Genomic DNA, 19480 nt, shown 5'->3' on the forward strand with positions numbered 1-19480 from the left:
TTTAATTGAATAGTCAACGGATCAACTGATGGCACGGGAGTAGGAGGGGTATATAAAGAGAACCGGTGTCTCTAAGCATTCAGATGCAGATCAGTTCATACTGAGTTTATGATTGTAGTCGCGATGGTAATCTGTGTCTTCAATATGCGGTCTTTGTTTATATTATCTGTTGTAGTTCTATCTACAACCTATGCTTTTCCTGATCTGAGTGCAGCACTCGATGAAAAAATGAAGGGTGAGTGATTTTGTTCTATTATAGAATATTAGTCCTAAGTTAAAGAAGTTGTCCATAACCTAGTTTCCCTTGTCAATAATAATAGCCTATTCGCCAAATAAATGTCTGCTGAAGTAACTTAATTCTTGTTCACAAAATCAATACATAAGTTATTTCGCATTTTCTAGCAAATATAATTTGTGGTTGAATTCTTCATGCAGCTCGACTTTCAACTTAGTTATCTTGGGCTCTAAAATCTGAAGATCATGTATATTTTTTCAGCCTAGGTATAACTCTTAGAGGTTAACCCTTCAAGGGGTAGAACTGCCTATTACAGTGGGACTATAATAGTCGCTGTAACTTAGTTGCTGTCTGTAGTGGCAGCGACTAAGTAAGAATAAGTAGTCATGTTTTGTAAGGATTTTAGATCTCCAAATAAACGGTTACCAAACAATTGTATAGCCGTAATTTGTATTTATAATTGTAATTTTAAAGATGGTTTTACATTGTATAAGCCTACCTACAAATTTAGTCATCGGCCGAAGTCATAACTTAAGTCATTTATTTGGCCAGATTTACATTAATGCATAAGTCAATATAGGTACATAAAAATACAGATTGTCTTATAAACTATAAAATAACTATTAAACTAAACAATATTTAATCAATTCATGAACCAAGCATACCATATGGCCATGACTACCCATCAGCAATAAAATCACGGCACGGTAGTAACACTTGGACACCAGTAATTTTTGAAGTGATTTAAAAAAATAACAGGTTTTGAATCAATTTCGAGATGGGTTGGCAATGCATTGAAAAACACTACCTATAGGCTACCGTTACAACAAAAATGTTTTTTGAAAAAGGTGCTTGAATGCTTTGGTATGCAGATTAAGACTGTTTCGCAAAGAAGATCTGGAACTTGAAAAAATGGAAATGTTATTTTTCAGAAAAGAGTGTTTCAAGGATGTAGATATGCATGAAAAAGTTAAAATATTTGAAGACTGAAAAAATCTTTGCATGGAGTTCACGAGCTCACTTTAAAGATGGTTCAAATTGCTCTCTTTTGAAGTTGAAATAGAAATCTGGTCCTTCTATTCTCACATCCCTATGTCGGCATTGTGTATACTAAATGAGGGAAAATTACCCCATAATAGGCTGTCATAAGGACGTTCTGATCAAAAAAATTTGACAATTATCTTAAAAGAAAGATGCCGGAAATATCACTCATACACACACTGTCGGCATGGTCATAAAAACTAAGGTGTTTGTCTAATATTAAACCAAGGAACACCTTCTGTCGACTCAATTTCCACGTTGTCTAAAAGGATAGTTGTGTGTGGATTGCCTTGGATTGAAAAATGGAACAATTAAGTTTTGTTCAAGTTGAGATTTAATAAATTGGTGTCAAACCACTGCTTTATGTTATTTGCTTCAATAAACGATTTTCATTCCAATTCCTCGGAAGTTGAGCCAGACAGGGCTAAAGACGTGTCATCCGCAAAAAGACAGATCTCCCCAGCCTCAACACTTGAAGGCAGTTCATTGATAAAAATCAGAAACAGTACAGGTCCGAGGACAGATCCCTGGGGAACCCCACAAGTGACGATGTCCCGAGAGGAGACAAAGGGCCGAGCACATCCAGAACTGCCTAAGTTATGCCTCTGACCTCAACGAATTGTTCCCTCGTTCGAAGGTATGAGGAGAACCACTCCCTGTGCCAGCCCCCTCACTCCAATAGATTCTAGTTTATTGATGAGCATATCATTATTTACAGTATCTTGCCTTGCCCAGGTCAAAGAAAAGCCCTAAAGCATTTTCTCCTGAGTGAAGATCCCATACTACTTTTGTTATAAGTGTAAAAACATTGCATGAGTGGTTGATTTCCCTTTTAAGAATTCAAATTGGTTCTTAAACATAATATTATTTCTTTCTAAATATTGTATTAATCTTGTTATTACTACTTTTTAAAATAGTTTTGAACTGGTTGAAACTAGAGTGATAGGTCAGGAGTTATCGCAAGTGGTTGGTATCCCTTTTTATACAGTGGTTTTTCAACGGTGGTCTTTAATAGGTCAGGGAAGGTTCCTGCTTTAAAATTGAAAGCTAATCAAATCAAATCTCTTTATTGTCTTTCAGCTCTACAAATGCATTGACATTGTCAAATGGTTTCTTAAAGCATTGAACATAGTCATAGAATAAATAACAGGAACCTTGATCATAAATTATTTAAAAACTTATATCTAAAACCCCCAAGGACAAGAACTTATCTACAGAGTAAAAACATTTTAATTTTAACCATGAATCAAGGATTGTTTTGAACTTTTTTATTGGAATCGTTACTGCAGAAGGAGGCAATTTATTAAAAAATTGCATTTGTAGCTATTGTGTGTAAGTGTAAGTCTTGTAAGTGGTAAGTTGAGATGATGGCTATTTCTTGTGTAATGTGCATGTATGTCAGATCGGATGCTATACTGGTCTATATTCTCTTTTACATATAATAACCTAAGCAATTTAAAATGCTTAAATATGGAAGGGTTAGGATATTTAAGGCCTTAAAATCTGCTTTACAATCTTCCCTGGGCATTGTTCCTCTAATGCGCCTAACTGCTTTCCTTTGCCATTTGAAAACGGTTTTTGCTCCTACAGAGTTTACCCCATAAGAGAACACCGTATTGTAGGTGAGAATGGAAAAATGCGTAATAACAATTTAGAATAATTTGCTAAGCTAAGATTTCAAGCTTTTATTTTATTATACATAAATGAACTTCACATCACAAAGGGATCAATGTAATTTGGCACACAAGTGAACAAACATTTTTGAGCAAAGTAATATCTGCACCATGTAACATACACCTCATAAAAATGCTAAACATGGTATGCATTTAAAAAATCACAGCCAAGAATATATCCTTTCTACAGTACTGAGAAATGGGTGGTACCACTGTTACAGGAAAGAAATTTCCTTTTTATGGTGTATTTTGAACCTTTCTCTACAGAAAGACAACAGAAAATAATTTTGAAAAATAAACCGGCTGGGGAAGTTAATATACAGTAGTGGAGGTTAGTGTATGGGTAATTTTTCTAGACCTATTGTTTTAATGTATTATTACAAAGTGTAATATGGTGCAACATTTAATTTGAAATTGTAGAACGTCAAAAACTACATTTTTAGTTAGATTGTGGTTTACTAATGTTGGCTAAGCGAGTAAAAACTATGTTTTATATGTTGTTTACTCCGAGGTTACATCACTCAAGGACATCGACGGACAGGTTATTGCCCTTCCTCTTCCTTGATTGGTTCCAAGTTGATAGCCTATATTCTCTTCAATCACCTTCAAATTTATCTTGCGTTTTATGTTTGCTTCCTGCAAAGCCAATCGTTGTGACAACTCACATTTCAGGGACTAGATTGACACTAAAAAGTACTAGTATTTTAAATTTAAATATTGACATTTCATTGACTAGTTTTGATATATTTAGTAAAAAAATAAATATATAAAATAGTTTCAGTATAAACATTGGTAATAAACAAATAATTCAAACTCGTTAATTTGTCAGAGATACTTACTAACTTGATACTTAAAGTCTTCATCCACATCTTCATAACTTATTCCACTAAAAAAATCTTAGATTCTCCGAGCAATAATTTGTTTTAATTTTTTCAGGGGTCAGCGCTGATCTTGACGAAATCAAAAAAGATCTAGAGCAAAAAACTCGAAGGGATGTTGATATCAAGCCGTAAGTATTTTTCTAGTGGGACTTTTTAGAATTATTTTTAGAGTTATGATATAATGTAGTTTTGTTTTATGCTTTTTATCACCACCATTGAATTATAGTTAACTTATTAACTGTGCAGATGTTAAATTTTAATTGCTTCTTTGATTCACACAGAGAGCCAGTTGAATCATGGACTGGTAAATGGTTCCCTGAAAAGCCTACAGAAGCACCCAAAACTGGGGGTTCCGGCGGCGGAATGGACGGCAATAACATGTGGAAAATGATTAACAGTACTTGTGACGATGGGAAGGTAAGTTGAATTGCATACAAGACATTTATTTGCTAGTTCAGATCTTTCTTAATTTATTAAATTTAAATCTTTTCCAAGAGCTGAAGTGTTATATATTCATACAATCCCAAATAACAGAAAATAAATAAATAATGATTCTTCTTTGGAAGTTATATATTTTTATTTGGATTGCTATGGTATTTTTTATTTCTAGGGAAGTCGAAATGCACACACCATCTCCAAATCTCAATGCTACATAGCTTCATAAAATCGTAATGGAAATGAACTGATGTGATTTTTAATCCTTCTAAGCTGTGGAACCAGTTTTTCTGTTCCGGTATTCTATTGACCTTGCCCTTAAATATCACAGAGTTGATTAACCTGATAGGTCGAGTGAGGAAATTTATTAAAATCTATATACATCAATGTAAATAAATGAAAAAGTAATATCATTAGACTTTAAGTAAATCATATTTAGAATATTAATGTTAAAACACTTGTTCATTATAAAAATTAAAAAAAAAACACTTTGGCCTATACTGTAATATGTTATTGAAATAAGAAAATTCACGTTTGGTTAAAAAAAAATTGCAATTGATTTTAGTTCTGAGTTTCAAAAAGAGCCTATTAAAAATATAAAAATTCACAAGTGGGTGACTTTTTCTCTAGCTTAAGATTGTGTCTAGGGTAAAAAAATAACAAATCCATCCATTATGGTCTGGTCATGTGATCCAAATTCGTGTAGATCTACCAATTTGGATTACCCTACATAGGACAAACTATTTTATATTTGTAAAAAAATAATAGTACACAATACATTCGGACCATTATCTAAAAAAATGAATACTAAAAAAGCAGTAAAATGCAAAGTTTAAAATCACAATGTGTGCATTTATAATAGAAAACAAACATTATTCTAGCTAACCTATAAATAATTTCTATCGTTTTCTAAACACAAAAACCATTTACTTCCTGAATATGGAAAATGGAAATTAAATATTATCCCTGATGTCCACATTAAAATTATAGTTTCTACAGACAAACTCCAATAATTGTTTTACACTTCATTAGCTTTTGAAAATGCAGTAAAGTTATATAATTGACTTCCTAGTGCGTACTCTGATCTAGAAACAAGTGACAAAGGAATTCTGCTGCAACTTGCCAAGGTCGCGATTGGCATGAGAAATAGTATGAGAAAAGGCTCTGAAGGTCAAACAACAAAGAGTAAACTCGCTAGGTTTATTACTTGTCCTGAAGGTCAAATCTTCAAGGATTCAAGTAGTAATAAACAGTGTAACAAGATTTATTCCTCATTAATCTTCATATTATACTTTCTGACCGATCATGTTGACTGAATAGTTGTCTGATATTTTATGAATATCTGAAGGATACTTACTACTTAGTAAATTGATTATGTGAAGAAATTGTTACAAAACAGGTAATTATTTCCAAAGGAAACATGATGAAAGATAATCTATTGATTAAAACACAAAATAATTCTAACATTTTTCCCATTTCAAAATCAAGGATGGTATGAATTTCGATTTATTCGTTACCTTTGAAATAAAGAACAAATAAGGAAGAACACCTACTGTATTTATATACTACCTTTATCCAGCTGTAGAGATGATTCAAGTTTTAAACAACTTAACATCTCACACAACACTACAACATCTCCCTTGTTCTTAACATTAGTGTTATGTCTGAAATAGTCAATAGTCAAAAGCCATAACAATAGAAGACTATTAGCGAATTTCCCTATAGGGAAGTAGCTATTACCGTAGGTGGCACGGTAAGACCTAGACCCGGGACCGATTTACTTTTTCATTTTGATGTCCCCAGAGGCCAAAAACACAATTCGTTCAAATTTTTATATATGTACTAGCTGACCCAGCGAACTTCGTATCGCCTAAGTTATAGGTTTCCCCTAAGAGATGGAAAGAAAGTACCGTTACGTTTAATTTTCAAGATGATCTCGTTCGCATCGCTCAATCACGTCCTGGTTGAAGTTCGTTCGCTACGCTCACTCACCTTTGGGTTGGAGCTCGTTCGCTACGCTCACTCACCTTTGGGTTGGAGCTCGTTCGCTACGCTCACTCACCTTTAGGTTGGAGCTCGTTCGCTGCGCTCACTTGCCTACAGGTTAGCTCGTTCGCTACGCTCACTCGCCTCCAGGTTGAAGTTCGTTCGCTACGCTCACTCGCCTCCAGGTTGAAGTTCGTTCGCTACGCTCACTCACCTTTTGGTTGCAAATTAGCTGTTGTCATAAATGTAAAAGAAATAATAGTGCTGCACCCTGTTGGTAATCCTTGTAACTTTAATGCTATTTAATTGAAACAGCTGTTAAGATTCATTAATTCCATTTCTCATAAGGTTAACATGGGAAACTCCAGAGCCACTGGGGCGGAGCCCTTTTAAGAATTTCGAAACGGGAAATAGTTTACTTCCTATTCGCATACCTACAGAATTTACACACCAAATTTCATAACGATCGGTGAAGTCGTTCCGGAGGAGTTTGCAGACAAACACTGTGACACGAGAATTTTATATATTAGATATATATATAGACTTATATATATATATACGTCCGTGAACGCGATAACTTGAGTAATTTTTGTCCGATTTTGATGAAATTTGGTTTAAAGAAAGGTGTAAAGCGGGATAAACTTGAATGAGTTCCGCGAACCATCACGATCGGACCATGGGAACGGGGCTTTACGGGGGTTTTTATGGGGTAAAAATTGGTTTTTCTCACTTTTGACCCTCAAAAAACAAAATTTCCCGATTTCTCTTTAGACCTTTTTCAAGAGCTTAAAAAAAATAATTAAGTATATAAAAGTATTTTTTCAATTATTAGTAATGAAGAAAATTAAAAAAAATTGTAAATTTAAAATTCCCATGTTATTCTTATGGAGAATATTGTCAAATGTTGTAGTTTGCTTGTTTATGGATATATTTTGATCAAACTTGGCAAATTTATTTATTTTTTACTAAGCTATCAATATTTTACTCAAAAACACACTTTATTAGTTTCCTTGTAGCAGCAAACCTAGGTACTCGTTAAACCTAATGTTATTAAAATATATTTAACTGAAAATCAATTCAGACAAATGGATATTCGCTTAGTCGGCAGGTTTGCTGCGGCAGGGGTATTTTGCTTATTATTTTTATCATGAATTATTTTATTTTCAGTCCAACCTAACAGTGGACTGGAACAACAATGATATAGACTACATTTGTGCCGAAGGAGACTATCTGGAACCTGATACTTCCTTGAAGGCTACACTGGAGCAGGAACATATTCCTCCTATGTATATTGTGAGTAGATGAGAATAAATCTTGAAATCAACTTTAGAGAACAGTTAAGTTAGGGCACTTTGTCCGATTCGGTCCGTTCCGCTCCGAATTTGTGAGGGGTGGCTACACTTATCCGATTCTTTTTGTTCCGGTCAAGTTTTACCTATGAAATAAGTGAAACATATATAAACACGTGAAACATCGAATTTTTGGAACTAGCTCAACTTCTTCAGTTGTAGAGTCTTTGTTCTTGTCACAGGAAGAAGGAAGAAATATGCTGTCCCTAGGATATGATGTTTTGGTTTCTATTGAATTATTCTCACAGTTTGTATTTTGCATGGATATAGAACATATTTTGATCATATAATTCTTGGTACCTGCCACTACATTTAATCAGTAAAGTTCACCCTTGTACTGTACTGGCTCACCCCTTGATTTGCTGGATACGTACGTACCATGCACAGGCTTTTGTGGCCCATGTTTACTGACAATTGCAAGGTAAAAGAGGCCAACCTCTTAAAAAAAATCAATTATGAAATATACAGATATTGACCAAACACCATTGACTGGACAGCATATTCTCTTCGGAGGTCCGTTGGACCCAGCCAATCCTGGCCAGCCACTAAGTTCAACTTGATAACCTAATATGTTAAGTGAATATCTTTATCTTAGTGAAAGTTGCGGCCTCGGCTCTTTTAGCTGAATGATTCAACAAAACTAAAAGTCATTGTTGCATATGACTTGTAAATTATTAGTGTTTGCCAATACCTGCCTACGAAATCATGGACAAAAGAACTTCTTGAAACCATTTAAGGATTTTGCTAAGTCACTTGATGTAATATTCAATTATGCAATGCATGGAGTAACTGTCAAAGGAGTGATTCTTTGCACTGTGTGTTAGATTATTCACAGTTTTTATATGTTCTTATTTACTAGTATTATTTTTGTATTGCTTATTTATTAGTGTTGTAATATATTTCATAATTTGGACCAAAAGAAAATCTTTATAGAAGATTAAAATTGAAGGTCAAGGCAGAGAAATTGGTGAAACAAAACACCACTTTACATGTGATGAACTATATTTTCAATTGACATCGCAAAAGCTACCGTATATTATAATTTGATCATTAAAGTTTCGTTTTCAAAATCACTTCTGTTTTGCTATTTTAAACATCGACCGCATTAAAAAAAAATATTCAAATAATTTTAGTCTCAATTCCTTTAAGGTTACTATATAAGTTAACATTTTAAGCTATCGGCTTCAAAAAAAGTTTCTGCTGACTTTAAATTTAGCTTAAGCTTACATTTCATGTGACTACTGTTTTCGAAACTTACAACATATTGTTAATCAGAAGGCTAATATTGATCCTACTCTCAACACAATTTGTTGTTTATTGACTTTTCACAAATTTGTTTGTCTACTACATCATGAAAGACAGACTGATAATTGAATAATCAGCTGATGACTTCTACCAGCTGATTTCTCGGTCCTAAAACTAAATTGAGCCATTTTAGCTCTAAATTCTTTTCTGTTTCAGGCCAGGCATGTTTGTATGAAGTCTGAAATTCCGTATGAACATCCTCTGCTCACATTGTAAGTACTGTAGTTTTTTTTTTATAATGCCAATAATTGTTTTTTAAAAACACCTAATTCAAATTTAATTTTTACCCGGAATTATAGAAAAAAAATCACGTTTTAGGCTGATTATATCTTAAATGTAAATCTTGTCCCAATTTTTAACTAAACAATTTTCTACAATTCAAAATATTGTCCCAAGTATTTTTTTGTATCATTATGTGTTTAGTCAGGTTAAGTAAGGTTAACATAGCTCAATATAAAAATATACGGGTGCTTATCAATCGTAAATCCATATGATTAATGTGATATGGAACTCTCCTAACATTATTTAACCCTCCGAGTGTCCATAGTTTAGGCCTTAATGTCCACCTATTTTTGGCCCCTTTGCAAGGTTTTATTAAAACGGATCTGAGAAGCTTAAAACAATGTCAATTCTAATGTTCTATATACCATTTTGTTTGGAAAATCATGGGCTTCAATATTATATATAAAACATAAGGAACATTTTTTCAAAAAAAAAAATTTTTAGGTAAAAAAAAATATAATTTCGAAAATTTTCAAAAAAAAAATAAGTTCGCGCTCAATGAAATTGTATAAATTATAGGCCTATAAATATTTGAAAATAGCCACTTTGTTCTAAATTTAATGAGGATTACAAATATATAATCATATAGCGAGGTAAGTTATCAAATAAATAAGTTATGAGCGAAAAACGGATTTCAGTACATAGCGTTTAGCTAAGAATGCATAGCCTAACCATAGCTAGGAATCTGGCTGATAATTTACATCAATATCACTACCTACTTCTTCAGGATCATCAACCAGCACTTCAAAACCACTTAAATCTTCTTATAATGCACCACGTATATCACTACTTTTGATTTTTAACACTAAAACAATGATAAACGTAATAAAACACATCAGTCATCGGTCCGGGGGAACCTAGCTGTTTACAAATACACGCACGTCAGCTGTCTGCTACAATATTTTCGGAACTAAAATGAATAGCGCTTAGAGACAGACCTCTGGAGAAAGCTTAGAATATTACGGAAAGAACGATACCTAACTCGATCCAGTTCAATCCGATTCAGTCAGTCATAGAGCCTTCGCCGTAAACGATGTTTGTGCGTCATAAAAGTGACGCGTGACCCTACACAAAGTGTGTTGTGCGTCATTTTTATGACGCGTGACACTCGGAGGGTTAACCAAAATTAGTAAAGGTTAGACATTGGAAAATACCAATCTTTCCTATTAACATTTTATTTTTACCGCAACCCAAATTCAATTTGTTTGTTTTACCCTTAGGAAATATATCTAAACCTTGGATAGAATTGTAACCCGCTTCCGGGTGTGTTTCGTTAATTTATCGGGTCGGGGCGTTACGCGTCCCTGATAGCCTAGCCGAGCTGGGTTATTCCGGGGGTCAATTTTGGTCGAGTTTCCCGCTTTTGTCTCCTAAAGTCTTTTTCCTGGCTCAGGCGGGAATATTTTGCCTCTTGGCTTTATTCCTGCCTCATCATTGCCAGGAAACGAGTGAATAAAAGAGGGAGGGCGAGATTTTGTTTCGAAGTTATAGCTTCGTGCGCGACTCTGTTCACAACCTCCTCGGTGGAGTGTTAATTATTTATTTTATTTAATACCCTACATCCATGCGCCACGGACCGAGCAGAATTAGTTTAGATGCGTCTTTATTATTTAAAATAATACAATGCGTTTCGGGCGAGTGGACTAGTTCAAAGCCCCGTGAGAGAGTAGGAATATGGAAAGGTGCAAACGAACATACAGAGTAGGGCGGAGAAGGGTCGTTATAGAAAGAGTAACATACGAGACACACACACACACACACACACACACAGACAGGTTGAGCACACAAAGACTTATTTCAAATAGATTAAGCCTAACTAAAAACTAACTTATTCCCAGATTTTCCGGGATAGCTTAGGTCTAACTTATAAATAACTTATTTCCGGTGTGCCCGAAGTAATTAAAGCTAACTTATAAATAACTTATTTCCGGGTTTTCCGGAATAGGTTAAATCTAACTTATAACTAACTTATTTCCGGTGTGCCCGAAGTAATAGAGAAAGAAGAAAGAAAAGTTTGTGGCAAGCAACAAACATTCATAGTCATAAAGTGACAGAGTAGGAGACTTATAGCTAAGAGCTTAAGTGCTAATTAAATCTAACTTATTTCCGGTGTGCCCGAAGTAATAGAGAAAGAAGAAAAGCTACTTAGCAAACTACAGCTAACCAAAGCAGTCAGCTGCACACACACAACACATACGATACACAGATCACTCAATTAGCAACAGTCCAGAAATCAAGGAAATGGTAAAGAATGGAAAGAGAAGTTGGGGCTTAACTGTCTAACGTCACGGCGAATTCAAATTCCCAAAACCAATCAGTTTTCCCAAAGCCTTAGTTAAGCATTGATAGTCAAAGGTTAAGCAAGGTTAAGCGTTATGCTAAGATTTGAAGCAATTTCTAAGGTTAGTGTGTTAGTAGCGGAGTCGTATCATGAGTTAGAATATTTAAATGCATATTGTTCAACACATCAATAATTAGTGGAAGGCTAAATGAATAATTAATAATGAAGTGGTAAATATAGTAAAGCAACTACATAGAACATTAACACTTAATAGCGGCTAAACAACGACATAGAACATAACTACTGTGCACTGGTTCTAGTATAAAAGATAATGAATAGCTACAATGGTTAGTATAGTTCTGAAATCTGTACAAGCAAATTAAAGCGTGTTAGTTAGTAAAGAAGCCAACAAAGTATTAAAATCACTCTAATAAATCCACTATTAATTAACTCTTATTCCCATAGATAAAATATCTCACAGCTGAAGTGCTGCTACAGTAATTACGAACAACATTGACTACAAACTAAACACCACACATTATATTTAGGTAACACCGTGTTCTCACGGACCTACGCGATAAACAAAACAAACAAAAACACACGAATATGAAAAAGCCACCTTGCGTGACCGAAACCGATCGAACTTGAATAGATTTAAACAATACAAATAAAACAACACAATTAAAACAGAAAGGAATTATAACCGGGCGGATCTCGTTCTGACCGTTACTTCTTTGAACTCACGGTCTATAAATTATGTATCGAACGAAATTAAGATATTCCACAAATCAAAGCTGATCGTTATATATTTACAGAGTTATTTTAACAAAACAGATAACACTCTATGTTATAGTAAAACGATAAAGATATTCACCGGTTTAAATAAATCGATCTCTGTTAATAATTCAATTAAATTTAAGACGAAACTTCCCGCGGACGTTTGACTTAAATAGTGTAATTGATTAACAGTGAATAAACGGTTGGCGTAATAAAAGCGATTGCGAGTGAGGTCGAGTTATCCTAGGCGCCCTAGGATATTAACAACGGCGAATGTCGTCCACTTACTTGGCGTGAGCGAGAGTGTAGGGTCGGGCGTCCTTCTTCGGCCTAATTGCTCAGGCCACTGCTCCTGCTTCCTGCTGACTGTCGACTCTCGCCGACCCCGACTCACTGTCTCTCCGAGCGCCGCGCACATCCAGCGCTGTGGCTGGGGTTCCTGCGCAGGCGCGGGCGACTGATGCGCGGCCCGGTGGTACGGCGGTGAACCACAAGATCAGCTGTTGCTGAACTTGTGTCATCTGCTAATTTGTTTTGTTTACATTTTGGAACTTCGGCGAATTGGCGAGGCGATTCTGCTAGTAAGGGTTTAGTTTTATTATAAATATTGACAAATTTTATGAACCCTTACAGAATATTCACCATAATACACTGTTTTTAGACGTTTCACTTACTGTAAAGTGGCTAGTTTCTATAGTGGCATCATCAGTTCTAGCTACTGAAGTTAGCCACTGAAGATGCCACTTCACAGTAAGAGTGAAACGTCTGGCATCAGTCTATTGGTGACGACGCGGTTGACACCAAAAAACACCACCATGAACTCTGATGACACCGGCCGGCAAAGCCTACGTAAGAAAACATTGTCTTCGATAGATACTGAGCTTTTTTCACACGAGCACTCTTGCACTGCAATGCGAGCCAAGCCACGCCTTCACTATAAAAATGTGATTAGGTTGTGAAAGGAATATTTTTAAAACAAAGTTTGGGTGATTTTATCCACTAATCCTCTTTTTAACATCTCGGCAATTAATTGACCTTGGATTAATTTGTTACCAGCGTCTAGTGGTTTGACTTTCAGTGTTGTTGGGAGCCTTTGACTCATTTCCCAAAAATTCCATCCTCATTGGCACGTTCTGTACCTACAATTTCAAAACTAACATGGATTTTAAAATATGAAGAAAAGTAAGATTTTTGTGATTTTTACTGTTGGTATCCCTGTTTCAGCGGACCTCATCGACCAGCATGGGCCAAGTACGGTGAATATAAGTACCTACCTCCCCAGCGATACCTTCACAACATGGAGGTAAGAATCGGGGAAATTTATGTGGGAAAATGTCTAAAAATCATAGGAAGAGTAGAATATTGGTGCCAAAAAAGCTAAAACAATTTTATTTTACAAGAACAAGATATTTTCCATACTTTATCATTCATCTATTGACTATTATCATTCACATATTATTTATGAGCTCATCCTAAGTTGAAGTAAGTTTAAGAGTGTGACTGAATATCAATTAGGGAAATGTTTGGAATCAGAAAAGTGCATTAGGGAAATTCTTGGGAAAGCAAGGGCAATGTCTAGAACAACCAGGGAAATATGCAGAAAAATCATGAACCATAAGGAAAATGTAAGGGAGGAGTAAGGAAAATGTGTAGAAAATCTGGGAACATAGGAAAACTGTTTTTAAAGTCAGGGATTATTTTGACGCATATTTTAAGAAGCTTAAAACATTACCTATAAAAGAAAATACAAAAATCAAGTTACGGCTATGAATGTAAGTTTAGTTTTTTGTGAACGTATTGTAAATTTGACTACCAGAAGTAAATCCTAAGTTTGAAGTAAGCTTTTTAAAGTATTGACGTGCAAGACGTAAGTCTTGAAAAACTTGTTTGAACTTGAAACAATGGCTGTTAAATTCGCTTGACTTATGAACAACTGTTAAAATACCAATAGATCAGTTGATTGTCTATTTATTCTATTGATATTTTTTTAGTTTGATTTGCACAATTGACTAATCGTAAATTTCCGAATTCTTATATCTTTTTAAAAGTTATTTAGAAAAAAAGTGATTACATAGGCATTTTCTTAAAAAGCTTATTTGCTAAATATGTAACTTAAGCAATTATGTAGTGGCAATTTTTTTTCATCCAAACCCTTTTTACGTGAATTTTTTACTGACTTAACATGTTCACTGCTAATGACACACTTGTGCGTCATAAGTATATTAGCAGATATATAATACATGATGTATATAATTACATAATATATTTTAATCCACAATTTATAGTATAAAATTTATTTAATTAAAGATATATTGTCACTCAATTAACATGATCATGTTAATGTTTATGGTTTTTAGCCATTTATAAAAGTATTACATATCATTAGCAGTGAATGTGTTAACAAATTAATATATAAATAGTTAAGTCTTATATTTAACTCAAAGCCTTTTACAATAGCAGCCTAAAGTAAAATCCATACTGATTTGTTTTACCAAATTTGTTTAAGCTCGTCTGTACATTAAATCTGATAGATCTTTTACATATTTTTATGTTGGGAAAAATGTTAACCATATATTATTCTCAATCATTATTATTAGGCCTAGTAAAGAAGGTATTTGCTGTTTGTAGTAAAAAAGAAATATTGAAAGGTTTTCAAACTTTTGAATCTGTATCCGTTTCGTCAATGAATTCATGTTCTTTAAAGATCAAAGTTTAATATAGCTGTTTGTAGTTTTAATAGCCTCTATTCTTTTTTAACACCACAGAGGCAATATTTTTCTCCATAGCCGATTGTATTTTTAACAGCCTATTCCTATTATGACATCACAGATGCATTATTTTTCTGTATAGCTTATCGTGGTTTAAACAGCCTATTCTATTATGACATCACAGATGATTATTTTTCTGTATAGCTCATCGTAGTTTTAACAGCCTATTCTATTTTTACAGCATGGAGGCATTATTTTCCTTTATCATCCCTGTGCAGCTCCGTCTCTCGTCAACAAGTTGAAGAAAGTAGTCAAGAGTTGTCTGTACCGTCACGTCATCAGTGCTTCTCGTCTCGTGCCTAAAGAAAGGGTAACGACCAACTACAGTATACCAATTATAACTCATGCAGACCTAATTACTGTTTGAGTTTATGTTAACTTCACTAATAATTAGGCTTGGTTTTAACTCGCATTAGAATTAGTTACTGAGGCTGTTTTAAGTGTTACTTAACATAAACTATAACTTTGTATGCACCAATCAACTATTATTGTGGGGAAACGAGGAAAGAAAATACAACTTACACTCTACAAGAGGATCATTCAACTTATTTAAATTATCTTTATTTATATTATGTACAAATTGTACAATAAACAGTGTCAGGTTATAAATACTAGCCTATACAAATACCGTACTTAACTATACAGCTGTATACATTCATAAAAAAATCATTTTGTAGAGTGGTCCATAAACTTCTCTATAGAGGATTTTCTACCAACACTTTGTTGAGAATTCTCTAAACTTTTAATGCTATGAATATCTTTTAGTCCAATCATGTTTTTATTATCTTATTTGATTTCTTTGGGAATTCATTTTAACAACATTACACCAGAGTATGAGAGGACTTAGTTTTGAGTACTTCCAGATCTTGTTTCGGCAAAACGTTTTGTATGTTTTTTTTTAGTAAGATCCATACCATTAGTTTGAACAATCTTTCAAGAACTTACCAAATCCAGAAACTTAAACATTTCACTAAATGCTCATTTTCCGATAGCCGTTTGTCCTGTTGTCGTGGGGCTGGCGTATGCTGATGCCCACCGCGGACACCAAGCTGGCTGTGGAGTTTATCAGGGAACACGCTCTGCACGGCTACGAGAAGACGCACAAGGACGGTTACTACGACCAACTGCTGGTCGACCCCGCCAAGGTGGTCAGCACACCAGAGGACCAGGAGCTGTGTCCCAAGTACAAGGACTTCTAGAGGTTTGTGTGGATTTATAGGGTGTCCGAGAAAAATATATTTTTAATTAATACACCAGACGTATCCAAAATGCTTAAAACTTTAAACTCCACAGCTGCAACTGAAAAAGAACACCTCCAAGTTCCACGCGATTGCGACCAATCAGGACAAATTGGCAGGACATATAAATAAGTGTGGTTTTGTTATAGTAGTTTACGCAACAATTGCATAATTTTCTTTTACAATGTTACTTAAAAGATAGTGGTAATTCATACATTTCATTTATAACCCTTCATTTAAACTGATGCGGATAAATCGCCATGCAAAAATCTATCTAACAATTTTTTTCCTGTTTTGCTCTACCAATTTGTTTTGAGTACTCAGACTAAAATGAGACCAGGGTATTTTATAAGTATTTATTATAACTGCAGTGTTTCAAGTTTGTAGCGTGTTTGATACGTCTGGTATGTAAATGAAATAATATCAGCTCTTTGAGGAACACCCTGTACTTAATGTGCTTCCAAACAATGTGTACCACTAGTGCCAAGCAGATAGAAAGTATCATTGAATATTCAATTTGATTTGTATGTACATTTTCTTGAGGCGGGACCGCACATACAACATTCACCGAGCAACTACTCGCCAAGTGTGGATGGCTCTTTGTCTACTCGTAATTTGGCAAACGTAAGGGATCTTTGTTTCGTGCTTCATGTCGAATTTTTCCTCACATCAAAGCACTAACAGACTGCTCAGATAGTACGGTGACAAATGTGCGGACACCTTTGCTCGGAAATTGTCAAATACTAACACAAGAAGTCTAATTACACCACTAGCCAAGTATTTGGTGCTCATCTAAGGCCGGCCGTACACTGATGCGACAAAACGTTTTGTCGAAAGGGAGTGGCCTACCATGCAGTTAAATGGAGGCATCGCACACTGATGCGACAGAGGCTTCAGACACGTTGTTTTGTCTGAAGACGTTTTTGGGTGTTTTTGTGATCGCCTCCGATATTTCGTCTGAAGCCAAAACGCGATCAGACAAATAGTTCTGCGCATGCGCGGAGGGCGGATACAGTACAACTTATCTATATATTGTAATAATTTTTCTTGCAGTTAGTTCATTTTTGATTCATGCAGAAAATAATAAAACAATATTTTAATTTTAAATATTTCAACTTATCTATATATTGTGATCATTTGTCTTACAGTTAGTAGTTGTTTATTTTAAATTTATGCAGAAAATAAACAAATGTTATTTCAATTTCAAATATTTCAGCTTATTCCATATTTTGTAATAATTTTCTTTACAGTTAGTACTTGTTCATTTAAGATTTATGCAGATAATACAGAAAATGTATGCAACCTTCCTTCGTTTAGTTCTACAAGTTGTATAAAGTTCCACAACATAATTGCTACGTCCACTTTCTCATCCATTTTATTAACACCACACAATCTCTGGCTTTTCACAACACTGGTCTACGGCTGACTGAATTTAGTTTTCCCTCCTGTTTTTGTCTTTTGTCTGAGACCATCGCACACCTATGTGACATTTTTGTTTTCAGACAAGACGTCTTCCGACAAAACGTTTTGTCTGATCAGTGTGCGGCCGGCCTAGTGGCGCATCTGCCTTAAGATGAATGTGTTTGTTTACCTTCTCATTCTTAACATTGAGAATTGATTCTTCTCACTCTGTCTCCATACTTAAAACATTTTATTGTTTCAGGGTTTTCTCAGCATTTTGATATCACTTCACGTGCCAGCCATTAGATTTTTAAGATTTATGTGTGTAAGGGAAAAGCATGAAAAAAAAGTGTGCTCTTGCATTGTTTAGTTAATCAAATGTTAGAACAATGATTTTAAATTAAAATCAAATTTAAAATTAAATAAAAAAAAATAAATAAATCAAAAAAAATAAATAAAAATAAAATTTAATCAAAATTAAATTTCTTACAAACAACTTTTAAAACACGATTTAGAATAACATTTTTTTACCAACTGAATTATATTAGTTGAACATTTCTGTTAAGATCTCGTTTAGCTTTCAGTTTTGGAAATTTGTCTTAATCCATACTTCATTACTAGTTACGGATATGAAATATTAAAATCTTTGATTCTCTTAAGATATGTTATTGATATAAATTAAATATTTTGGAGTTTAATTTTTGCACAAGCAGTATTTATATGTTTGCGTTTCCTGATCTCGATTATGCATTCCATTGCTTGTTACAACATGCTTACAAAATCTCAATAAATTATATTACAAGTGATCAAAAGTATTTTAGATTTTGTTACGAATTTCTAAAAATGTATTTTCATATTATATTTTAAATATTTATTTTATTAGCTTTTTAAGAAATTGTCCTAAAATAGGAAGTATTGTATTGTTGTCAATTATTTGTTGGTTAAAAACCAGTGATCTTAATAATAATTAGTTTTATACTGAATTTTTACATAATACTCTTAACAAAGTATAAAATTTGTATAGATTTTATAGAATAAGGTCGTAAGAAGGGTATTAAGCCTTGTAGACCTTTTAGGTGTTTTCTATAAGGTATTTTTAAAAGCTGTGCTTTAAAGTATGTTTTGTTTTTTATTTGTGTCTATTAAATGAATGTTTACTAAGCTATTATCATTCCTTTGATCCTTGAACTTGTTAGCGAATTTCTGTAGATAACCTTTAAAATCCGAATAGGTCAACAAATGAAATTGGGCCCTAGAGTATCAGTAAGTTAAAAATTATACATTTGCACTAGCATCAATAGGGAGTGGGGTCGTTAATTTTTTAATTTGATACGTTGTAGAGGCCATGAAACAGTGGACGGTACCATGCTCTATGTTTGCATTGCTAGTCTCATCACAACAGCGCAGCGACTTCGTCGAGTCCACTTTTAATTTGGACCCCATGATATAATTTCCACCTTAAATTGTCAAGTTGGTAATTAATCCCTGTCGCAATGTATCTTAAGGACGCAATTTACCAGGATACGGCAACAATAGGCGAGCACGCGGTCTGCTCAGGAAAGTTCGCCTAGCCTGTGCTCCATTTTGTCGGTTTTTGGGACGAGTCAAAGGTGAGTGTCGGAAGTTAAAATATGTCTTACCACTAGCACGCATGTTCCGCTAACATGCGCATGTACTGGGTGAACTCATGGTTCACGTTTGTCACAACTCGAGTAAAAAATTTGGCGAAAGTGTACAGTTAGCATAAGGAATGTATTAACACATGTTTGAAACAAAGTGGACTCTACCTGGCTGATTTTATTTTTCATAACTAATGGACATTTTTGGA

General features: G+C 34.3%; 1 protein-coding gene across 1 annotated transcript; it reads left to right on the top strand.

Annotated features, from left to right (window-relative positions):
- On the top strand, nt 1-18813 carry LOC128994230 (uncharacterized). Its single transcript, XM_054418633.1, has 9 exons — nt 1-235; nt 3886-3958; nt 4112-4247; nt 7419-7544; nt 9062-9117; nt 13470-13548; nt 15195-15323; nt 16006-16214; nt 17915-18813. The coding sequence occupies exons 1-8, from the start codon at nt 109-111 to the stop codon at nt 16210-16212; spliced, it is 933 nt and encodes a 310-aa protein (XP_054274608.1). The 5' UTR covers nt 1-108; the 3' UTR covers nt 16213-16214; nt 17915-18813.
- The last annotated feature ends 667 nt before the right edge of the window (nt 18814-19480 follow it).

The sequence above is a fragment of the Macrosteles quadrilineatus genome, unplaced genomic scaffold, assembly GCF_028750875.1.
Source record: "Macrosteles quadrilineatus isolate MER2022 unplaced genomic scaffold, UCM_ALF_1.0 Scaffold_1__1_contigs__length_201487025, whole genome shotgun sequence".
In the NCBI taxonomy this organism is placed as follows: domain Eukaryota; kingdom Metazoa; phylum Arthropoda; class Insecta; order Hemiptera; family Cicadellidae; genus Macrosteles; species Macrosteles quadrilineatus.